The 10,668-nt window shown below is 52.1% G+C and overlaps 1 protein-coding gene across 5 annotated transcripts; it reads right to left on the bottom strand.

Moving 5' to 3' along the window:
• Positions 1 to 675: 675 nt before the first annotated feature.
• Positions 676 to 9,651, bottom strand: ZBTB32 (zinc finger and BTB domain containing 32). 5 transcript variants are annotated; one of them, XM_061388052.1, is made up of 7 exons: positions 9,465 to 9,579; positions 4,291 to 4,568; positions 2,241 to 3,224; positions 1,910 to 1,983; positions 1,727 to 1,795; positions 1,447 to 1,611; positions 676 to 1,263 (listed from the first exon to the last, which is right to left on the bottom strand). In XM_061388052.1, exons 2-7 carry the CDS (start codon positions 4,392 to 4,394, stop codon positions 986 to 988), a joined length of 1,674 nt encoding a protein of 557 aa, XP_061244036.1. In that variant the 5' UTR covers positions 4,395 to 4,568; positions 9,465 to 9,579; the 3' UTR covers positions 676 to 985. The 5 variants fall into 5 exon arrangements, with proteins under 5 accessions (XP_061244036.1, XP_061244037.1, XP_061244038.1 ...); XM_061388053.1 differs by having other exon boundaries at positions 9,515 to 9,578; XM_061388054.1 differs by lacking the exon at positions 4,291 to 4,568 and having other exon boundaries at positions 2,241 to 2,288; positions 9,515 to 9,651.
• Between the last annotated feature and the right edge of the window lie 1,017 nt (positions 9,652 to 10,668).

Raw genomic sequence — 10,668 nt, 5'->3', positions numbered from 1 at the left:
GGAAATGTAGTTCGAGCACCTCTCTCCTTCCGCCGCGAGCTAGGGCCGCGAGAACTGGGACTATGGGAGCCTGACCCGGCCCAGAAAGCAATCTCTCGGGCCGCCGGGAGTTGTGGTTCTCGCCCCAGACTCCTCCTATTGTTCTTGTCGAGGCCAGCGGCCCGCGTGAACTACCACTCCCAGAGTGCAGCGGGCCTTGGACCCTCAGGGACACTGGGAGATGAAGTTCGCGACTGCAGGAGGCGTGGGCTGGGTAAGGGGCGGCCGCCTCAGTTTGGAGTTTGACCCGGCGGCCGCTCCGTACGGCGTGGAGGGAAGATACTGGAGGGGCTGCGGCCTTTCGGCTCTTGTGCTCCGGAAAGGAGTCGGGTGGCTGAAAGCAGAGCATAGCATGCGTTCCTTTCGAGTCCCGGGCTAGACGACCCAGACTCAGACTTGGCGCGCAGTTGCTTGCTGTGAAAGGGACCAGTAACTTGGATTCTCACAGCCTTTCCACACAGGGCTTGCTGCGAAGTCGGTCTGGACACCACCCTGTCCTCGCGGCCCGCTGCCTCGAGGGGAGGATCAGAAGCCCCGGGAGACGGAGGTGGCAGCCGCCACGTTGAACCACCAGGGGCCGCTACAGGACTAAGGGCAAGGCTGCCCCCCGCGCACAGACGAAAATCTGGACTCTACTTTCTGGTCCCGAGAGGAGAGCACAGGAAACTCTTTATTTTGGTGATGAATCGCCAGTCCTCGCACAGTTAACCGTCACTCGTGCAAACTTCACTGCCCTCACCCCACAGGGGCTCTCTGGCCCAGGTCCGCGGCCGGAGGCTGTCTGGGAGAGGGCTCCTGGCGCCCTTACCGCAGCGCTTCTTGGAGCCGAGTTTGGCTAGGCTGCCGCAGCCGCGGTACGGAATCAGAAGCCTAGCCTGCTCGCCGGCCCGTCTTTCGCTTTTTAATTGTAAGCTTGGCTGAAGCCAAAGAAGTTACTGACGCCCCGTCAGGTGGTGGAGGAAGAGGGCCTACTGGGAGAGGTCGAGGCCCTAGATGGCCTCGAGGAGGAGGAGTAGAGGAAGGTGGAGCGAATGGTCCATCCCGGCGGGAGCTGACTGGGCGAGTGGCCGCGCATGTGCGCCTGCATGGAGGCCAGGCTGGGGCAGCCGGCCTGGCAAAGAGGGCAGCGGTAGGGTGCGGCCCCGTGCGTTCGCAGGTGCTTGGTCATGGCTGAGAAGTCCCGGGAGCGCTGGGGACAGAGGCTACAGGAGAAGGGCTTCTCTCCTAGGGAAGGTGGAGGGGAAGGCTCATAAAGCAAAGAAGAAGGGCATGAAGGCTCGCCTAGGGGTAGGTAGGGGCAGCTGGGCAAGGTTGTTGCTCGGGAGCACAGCATTCACAAAGGGACTTAAGGAGCGGGCCCACTGGAGTTTGAAAGGAAGCAGTTTGTACAGGGCAGGGCACCCATACCTGTGTGGACACGGTAGTGCGTCTCCATCTGATGTTTGAGTGAAAACCTCTTCCCACAGACAGAGCAAGAATAGGGCCGAGACCGAGCAGGAGTGGGTGGGGGAGGGTGTGGGAGAGATGGATGGCTTGCGGTGCCGACCTGACCCACACAGGTTGCTAGTTCACCTGTGGGAACAAAAGGCAGAGGAGGGCAGGGCTGGGATTCCCAGAGCCAGGTCACTGGAACACTCAGGCTGGGGCCATAGTGGCACTGAGGCAAAAGCTCCCTCACCCTACTCACCTGTGCGCCTCTGATCAGACTCTTCCGTCTCCCCAGGGCTGAGCTGTGTGGGGACCTGGGGGAGGGAACCTGGAGGGAACAGTGAAGCAGGCGCCCTGCTCAGGCTGGACTCCTGGAGCCCTGGCCTCAGTCTCAGGCTCGAGACCGCGTTACAGGGTGCATGCCAGGCAGTGAGGGGCTTACCTGGGGTGGGGCTGGAGGAGGCCAACTGGTTCTGGCTCCAAAGGCCTTTGTGGAGGTTCAGGGACAGTGGGATCCTGGGGTTGGGATGGGGAAGAGTTACGGCCTTGGTTACACCTGGGATCCTGCGGACCCCTTTCCGGGGAGGGAGGAGTCATAAGTGCTCTATGGGGCCTGGGCTTTGGCTTGCCCTGTGGTGACAGCTTCTTGTCCTACCTCAACTCAGAAAGTGTATAGTAGAGATAAGAGATGTGGTAATCTTCCACCCATCACTGCTGCCTCTCCTGAGCCACTCCCTCCCAGCCAGAGGTCTTCCATAAGCCCTTCAACTCACCTCTGGTCCGGAGGCCAGACCTCTTGCCAGGCTCCAGTCATAGGGATGCTATGGGAGAAGGGAGTGCCATATCTAGGCGGCAACAGAAGGATGCTCCACAGGGCAGACTGGCCCTCCCCCAACCAAGGGGCCTCAGCCCACCAAGGGCTGGGGGTGATGCCAGTCTGGAAGGAACCTGCTGGGGGAAGGGGGCCAGGGAACTCCCGCAGACTTTCCTCAGAGCCCCTTGCACTGTCCCTCAACCACATGACTACTTCTTGCTTCCCACCGACTCTGCCGTGGCCAACAAGGGCTTGGTGGAGTTGCTCCTTTGGTCTCATCTGCTCCCCTCGACCCTCCAGAATCGCCTCTGCCGTGTCAGGGCTCTCTCTTGGTGGCCGCGGCCTGTGCAACGTCTCCTGCTCTTTCCCACCAGCCCTAACAAACTTCTCTGGTCTCTGCTTCTCCCCAAAGGCCCCCACGCCTCTCATCGAGTCCCTTGTGGGTTTCTCTAGCTCCTCCTGTTGTTTCTTCAGCCCTGGACCCAGCTCCTCTCTGGCCATGTCCCTTCGAGCCCTAAAGCATGCCTCTTCCAGGGACTGCACCCCCAGTGTTCTGGCTGCCTCCTCAAGGGGCCCCAGTTCCCCAGGATGCAGCTCTAGACTCTCCCCATAAACAAAGTGCAGAAGTTGGGCAAAGGTGGAAGGGCTGATGCCTTTCACCACAGCCCAGCGGCCCCTGCGACCCAGTTGCTGGCTCACACCTGCCAGCACCAGGCTGTGGGCAGGGAACTCCTGGCTGCCCACTGTGATCAGGGTATCACATAGTGCTGGCCGGAGCCTGGCTGCTAGCCGTACCAGCCGATCAGAAGCATAGGGACTAGGCAGTCTTGTTGGGGACAGGGGCATTGTGCCTTGCCTGGGTACCAATCTCAGAGGTTCTGAGAGAAAGGCCACAGTGTAGGGTCCATGGTGAAAAGGGGAGGGAGGAACCGCATACTCAAGCCTGTGGAGGTGAGGGAAGAAAGAGTGAGTTGCTGGCTTTGAATCAGCTCTGTCCTGAATGGAGCAGATAAACTGACCCAAGAGAAAACCCGAGGTTGTTCAGAATCATAGCAGGGGTGGAGGTGGTGAGAGAGTGGAAATTAGACCAAATTCAGGACTTAAAGAGCAAGGACCGGACATTGAAGAGCTATCTCAAGTAGTAGATAGATGGGTCCTGCCAGTTGGCAATGTCTGACTTAAGGGAGAGCAGACACTGATATTTCTGCTTCTCCAAGCTCCTCTGCAGGGAAAGACCCCTGAGTAGGCCCCGGCTCTCATTCCAGACAGGATCACCACAAAACCCAGTCAGCCCTGTAAGTTAGGGGTGGAGCCAGACACAGTTTCATGGGAGTTTAGAAAGCTAGTGTGTCCTCCTCCTGCAAGCCTGTCATGTGGAGCTGAGGGTCCTGAGAGGAAAAAAGGGCAGCAAGATGGGGTCGTAGCTGCAGAAAGCAGGCTCAAGGCATCAACTGATCATCTCCCTCAGGATGAAACTTCTAGAAACCATCCTCAGAGAAGGAACTGGAAGTGACCAAAAGCTCCCATGCAGTGAGATAAAGAGAGCAGGTTGGAACTCACAGGAGAGAAGGCTCCTCACCCAGGGATGGAGAGATGGAGAAGGCTTTGACCCTGGAGGAAGCAGGCAAAAGGGAAATGGAAACTATGGAGGGAGAGGCTATTTCCTCTCAAGATAAGGATAAGGAGACGGTTCAATTTTGTTTTTCATAAGCCAAAAATGAAGATTAGAAAGACAGAACCCAATAAGGCAGAAGTTTGTCACACATCAAAACCACCACATTGGCTTTTAAGAAGAGAACTGGGAACCCAGATACAAAGAGACAGACCTAAGTGTCCCGGAGCCCAGCAGGCATATTCCTAAGTGTAGGCTCACCCTGAGTACAGACCCCATAGGAGGGAGGAATTACTACTTGGACACCTCACAGGGAGGGCTACAGGCTGGCAGGAAGTGGACAGAAAGAGGAATGTAATGGGAGGAAAGTCTCAGTTGGGGAGAAGTAACCACTCACCGGTTGTAGCTTCCTCCTGGACACCGCATGCTCTGAACTGCTGCTGGGGCTCCTGGCCCCCCTACTCTGGAGCTAGCCCCGCCCCTGACTTCACAGTCTTCCATTGGGTGTCCCAAGTATCAGTCTGCCACAGTCCCCCAAGGGGTGTGGTCTTACACCCCTCGCTGTGTTTCACCCCTCCAGGAGAGACCACTCCTCTCCCAGAACCCAAGCATTCTGCCTCCTGACCTCTGGTCTTCTTATTTCATTTGTGAATTTCTGGAGTCAAATAAGCATATCTGAAGCAATAAGAACTTTGGGATAATCAGACCTGCATTTGACTCTCATCTCTGCCACCTACTAGTTGAGTCACCTTGGGCAAGTCACCTCTTTGAGCCTCAGTTACCTCATCCGTGAAATAGGGAGAAGCTCTGCCTACCTCATTATGAGGTGGGGTGAAGATGAAATGACACGATGTATGTGAAAGTGGTTTCTCGGTACATAGCATCATTCAAATAGTATTAGTTCTGTTTCTTAGAGGTGTCAGTAGAGTTCTAGCAGCTGGAAGCTCTTTATACTACCTCAAAAGTAAAAAGGACTGAAACATCTGGATTCTAAGAAGAGAGTGAAAGAGGGCCAAAAGCATGCCTCCTCCTCCCTCTCTCTGACTTGGTACTGGGAAGCCTCCACTCCTCTGTGGGAATGACCCAGGTCATCTGGGCCATCACTGGGGACAGGGTATGTGAGTGACTCAGATCCTCCCATCACGCTCTGAAGGGGGCAACCCCAGGAAGGGCCTGCGGTGGTCTCCAAAGAGAAAAACTCTTTCTTGGGCTGATGACAAATGACATTTCTCTGAAATCAGGACTTGCGGAGTTACTTTGACTTCCTGCCCAGGGGATGAAGGTCCTCGGAGATTTGCCCTCTTTTCACAGTTTAGCACTACTTAACCTGGGGAAAAGATGAGGTCTGAGAAACTCACATTTCTTTTTCTGTTTCTTATTATTTCTTGCAGATTTTTCATGCATAGAACAGGTATTGCTAGATAGCTTACGATATGTGCCTGACATATATGCCTAATAAATAACTAGAAGAGTAACAAGTCCGGCACTGGTAGGCTGGTATGATGACAAGACCCAGTCTGCTTTCCCCAAGGCTTCTCTGCTAGATTCTGATTCCCTCCTAGACTCAAAGATTATGTCTCTAAAACTCCTGTTTCGCCTTTTGGCTTCAGGACCCTCAAATGTTCAGACCACCCTTCTACTCTGTTGAGACCTAACATACCTTCATTCTACCTCTCATTCTAGCTTGGGTCCAAGCAGATGTTATCCCTTCCTAGATCAGACAGGGTGTGCCAATGGGTGGGGCCAGTGGAGGGGCAATAATAGTGTGGGGAGAGGGGAAGATGAGTCAGAGTGAAAGGGAAAATGCAAATGGGGAAGTTGTATTCATTTGCTACTCTGGTCGTTAAATATTTTCCATTTCTAAGCTTTCTAACTCCTCACACCACCACACCCAGGGACCCATGAAATACCCATATAAAAGACCCTTGACTTGGACACAGAAAAATACCAATCCTTGACGTGTACGTATATGGAGGGAAAACATCCTTCCTCCCACACAGAAATACACACTCTCTGAGGATGTGGAATAAGTTGGGGAAGCCACAAAGGAGGAACCCCAAGTGTAGGTATAGGGGTCTGGAAGATTACGTCATCACCCAGTGGAGTGGGGTCCCCCTCACTTCCCAGGCCTACAGCATGTGCCCATGACTCAGCTCCTCCACTGGTGGTTTGCCCATTGATGTTCAGAAGAGATGGAGGCTGTGCTCAAAGAGTAGCATTTTCTTATCCAAATGCAGTTGACAGGGAGGGCTGTGGGCTTTCAGGAAACCTAACAGGGAGGGTAAGGGGTGAGGGGACTCCCCGTTCAGTGAACTAAAGCCCCCGAGGTTAGGAAACCCCATCTTTCCCTCCCACTTGGTGTCTACCCTCATCTAAGGCTATCCCTTTAGAGACTGCCTCCTTAGAGGGGTCGGGCCCTCTACACCTCAGCCCTTCTTCTTGCCTACATTCTTGACTGCACAGTCCAAACCATCTTTCACTGAGCAGTGACAAGCAGAAGCAAGTACCACTTTGACTTGGAAGGGTAAGCACACTGCTGACTGTTTCTCTTTTTTTTTCTTTGGCCACAAGTCATGAGGAACTTCCCCAACAAGGGATTGAAGACTTGCCACCTGCACTGGAAGCGCAGTCTCTTTATCACTGGACCACCAGAGAATGTTGTGTTTCTCTTCTCTTTCCCCACAAGTCTCAAAAACCTTGCCCACCCTCCACTTGCCAGGCTGACTCAATAGGAATCTCCTGCAGTTGTCTCTCTGGGGTGGAGCCAGGAAACCACAGGTTTTGTGGACACAAGCCTGCATCTTGGGATAGAGTGGAGTAGGCAGGAAAGTTTACATAGGATATAATTGGAAGAGAAGTATGTGGGAAAAGGAGGTATGATTTTTGCCTCTCAGTCCTTTATAATACTTATATTACTAAATAAAGTTTGAAATCTGATATCTTTTATTCTTACTGATATACCTGACCATAAGCCCATTCAAGCACAACTCAGCTTGATGTAAAAAATGTCAAAATAGCAACATAAGTACAGATTCTCTCTAAATATTATAATTAAAACTTAAACCATCAGAGGACTTCCCTGGTAGCTCAGTAGCTAAGACTCTGTGCTCCCAATGCAGAGGGGTCGGGTTTGATCCCTGGTCAGGGATCTAGATCCCACAAGCTGCAAATAAGAGTTCTTATGCAACTAGAGATCCTGCATGCCACAAGGAAAAGCGAAAGATCCTGTGTGATGCAACTAAGACCTGGTGCAACCAAATAAACTAATTAAAAAAAAAAAAAAAAGCTAAACCATCAGAATATGCCAATTAGAGGGATGCTTATTTGTTTTATGAAAAATACTCCCTTTGTCTCATGTATTAAATATTGAGTACCTCCAAAGTCAAGTTAAACAAGATTCAATTTAGGAAAGTTCTATGAACTTTCCACTCTTCCCAGAGACATATCGCTTTCTGCAAATTAAGGTGATTAAACTTCCCACATTTTATACAGCTTAAAACCAATTACCCAAACCTTACAGAAAACTTGAAGTGTTCATTCTTTAGTTAAGTACATCCAAGACATACCAGAGAAGAGATGCCACAGAGTGAATGCGTTTCTTTCTTCCCTTAAATCTATGTTCTACATAACCCAAGATACGGATATAGTAATAGGCAGGTGAGCTGAATCTAGGTCATAGAGACCCTATTATAGCACACTTTTTGTAGATTATGTGGCAAAAGAACCAGACTAGAAATAAAAACAATTTAGGTTCCACTGCCTCTTCACAATAGACAGCTTTCTTCTTCAGCCTTAACTTGGGGCTAACTCTTCTGAGACCTTCAACTTCCTCATAGGGACTACTTTCCAAACCAGTGTTGAATATCCATATTGCCTCAAATCCAGACAGAGGGCACCACTCTGATCTCTAGTTGTGTCCCTCCCCTTGGGCTGAGGAGTCCAAGGGTATCTAGGAAGTACCCACTTGTACCTCCCAATTCTAGACCATACTCTGGGAACTCAAAACCCCTGACTTCCTGGTCCAAATGGTCCACTACCCAGGCTCACATGAGCCTCAACCCTAGATCTATACTCTTCAGAATGGTGTGGCCCCGAATGGGTGGGAGGGGCATGGAGACTGAGCTTGGACAGGCAGGCTAGTGTGTGAGACACCTTGAAGTGTGCGCTAACACCAGATGTGGGGAGAAGAGGGAAAATCTCCCATTTCTAGTTTTTCCGAATAGATAATAGGAGGGCCTGCTTTAATCTAGTAGCTGTTAACCTCTCAGGGGGTCACTATCCTTTTTAAAATCGTATGTTATGAAATCAACTCTTTACATCAGAAAAATGTAGATTCTCATACCATTTTGCATATGAATGACAATAGAGTCACAGACTGCTCTGAACCATCCTTGGACAGGATCCACTCCTCCTCTTTGTGGCTGCTTCCCTCCCCACCCCTGGCCCCAACAATACACATACAGTTTTTCCGATTATTTCCAGGAGCTCATAGACCCTTGTAATCCACTCATAAACTACCCCCTTGCACTACACTTTTGGTTTGAGAACTCTGGGTGTACATGAAAGCACCCTGAAAGCTTTAATACTTTGTACAACTTGAACAGCTGAGTGAAATTAGATATCAACTTCCTGCACCATAAGTATAAAAATCTTCAGTAAAGACAGCATGGGTGACTTCCTAAAGAGCAGGATATCTCACACACCTCCTCCTGTGTCCAATACAACATCCATCTTCCCCAAGCCCCCACCCCATGCTTATAACCTGATATCTTCTGGAAATGACCAGAAACAGTTTGGGGGAAAAAATGGGGACAGGAACTAAAAGGTCCCAGACACAACTCAATCCTGATTCTGTCTAGAGCCACCACAAGTCAATAATACTTCATGGAGGGCAAACAACTTGCTGGAATTCAGACACCCTCCTCTCCCTGGAACCTCCAGAAAACCACGGGCCTAACCTCTTGGCCACGTTGTCCAACTTGTACCCAGTACTGGAAAATCTTCTGTGAGCACCCCAACCTGGAATCCAGAGACCTCCCCACCCCCAAAGCCTTGCAGCCACATGTTCCCAGCACAGCCAGGATGCAAAGACTCTTGACAACTTCCTGTTGGGCTTTTGACTTCATCAACACTGACTCTCAGTCCAGGCTGGATCCAGAAACTCCAGAAGGCCTCTCAAGTACTTACTAGTTTCATTTCTTGGTCAAAGACTCCCACTAACCTCTGGAGAGTCACAGACCTCTCTAGTCACCAGATCCAGGCTCAGTCCAGAACCCAGACAACCTGTGATGGTTCAGAGGCCATACCTCATGGCCAGTGACCCCACACAGAGCTCCAAGTGCCTATAACTGCCCCACAACACATTTCCAAATCAGGCTATCTCAGGGACCACGGACCAATTCATAGGACATGCTGGCCTGGTTTCTGCCCAGCTGGGCCCAACAGTGCCCAAGAGACCCAATTTCCAGCCTCTCCAGGGAAGAAGGAGTCCCTAGAGGCCAAAGCCCTCACCCTTCCTTCCCAATCTTCCTCCTCATGAAAACCACTCACGCCCCCATACCTCAGCTTTACCTGAGCCAGGTCTAAGCCCGGAGAAAAGTAAGAAAATCCATGATGCTTACTGACTCAGGCCCTGTTCCTCTCCCCACTCAGCCTCACATTCACTCACGGCGGCACAAACCCGAGTGGCCGTTAGAAAGTGGAGCGGCGCGAGGCTCATGGCTCGAAGCCTGACCGCGTGCATAGCTTGCTGGTCTCGCAGGGAATCCGAGGCAGAAGCTGATTGGCTGCAGTGCTGGCCACACCCTCTTTCTTGGCTCCACTCCCTGCCCTCCCTTCGCCCTTCAATCCCCGCCTCTGCCTCGCGACCTCCGCTGATTGGCTGCAGAGCCCAAGCTCTTGCCCACCTGGCCAGCGCTGTGGCGAGGAGGCGTTAAGTCTGATTGGTCTGCGGACTTAGGCTTCAGGCCTCTAAGGCTGAGATCTCATCCACTAGCTGGTCCTCAAGGCTTTGTAGCTGCGGAGATTGCTCGTCCCATCCTCTCAGAGACTGAACCTCCTTCATCTGCATCACCTTGGAAGCTCCCTCCGTAAAGGCTCAGGGATATCACTTCTTTCTTGCTTCTGTCTTACCATCCTGAGTAACTCTCACTGCAAAGTCTTTCACCTTTCTCTCAACCCCTTACAATCTGTGGAGAAATGAGTGTGATTGGATGGGGGAGGGGAGGGGGGGAAGGCAGCCAGGCTTTGAATGCTTGTGGGTAGCTCTCCTTTCCCGCCTTTTGCCCTGCTGAACGATTAATTGGCTGCAGAACGCACCCTGCCCCATCCGGGAGTATAGGGAAACAGAAGACACAAGCGTCGGCAGTCAGTGCTCCATTGACGCCTTAACAGTCAGCTGAGTCGGGATTTAACTGCGTACTTCACGTGCCAACCGCTGCTACACCGTAAAGAGAATGACCCATTACGCTGCCCTGCCATTAACTTGCCCCGGGTTAGAACCCGGCCAGTGGGCTTTCTGATTAGGCGGCGTTTTGGTGCTGACACACCATGCCGTTCTGAGGTTGGTCGGCGGCCTCTCTTCTCCCACTATCCTTGCCAGCATAGCACGGTGGATAGGTTGGCCCCACTCCTAAGTGGCTTAGCTTGGACACATCCAATCAGGGGTGAGGGCGCTTTAAGGAGGCGGGGCATTGCTCCACCGCTTCCGCTTCTCATTGGTCCCGAGGCTCGCTTCTTCGCCTTTGATGGATCAGAGGGCCGGAGGGAGCCAAGC

Source organism: Bos javanicus, chromosome 18, assembly GCF_032452875.1.
Source record: "Bos javanicus breed banteng chromosome 18, ARS-OSU_banteng_1.0, whole genome shotgun sequence".
Classification (NCBI taxonomy): Eukaryota; Metazoa; Chordata; class Mammalia; order Artiodactyla; family Bovidae; genus Bos; species Bos javanicus.
Note: the sequence above shows the minus strand (reverse complement) of the source record. Positions and strands in the feature narration are given on the sequence as shown.

What these genes read in the sequence shown, in the direction of transcription:
- ZBTB32 (XM_061388052.1), bottom strand. Translation starts at nt 4,394, where the DNA reads ATGGAAGACTGTGAAGTCAGGGGCGGGGCTAGCTCCAGAGTAGGGGGG. An exon ending in CTCCTCCAGCCCCACCCCAG is followed by an intron (nt 1,796 to 1,909) that starts GTAAGCCCCTCA and finishes TGTTCCCTCCAG; the next exon opens with GTTCCCTCCCCCAGGTCCCC. An exon ending in GTCTGATCAGAGGCGCACAG is followed by an intron (nt 1,612 to 1,726) that starts GTGAGTAGGGTG and finishes TTGTTCCCACAG; the next exon opens with GTGAACTAGCAACCTGTGTG.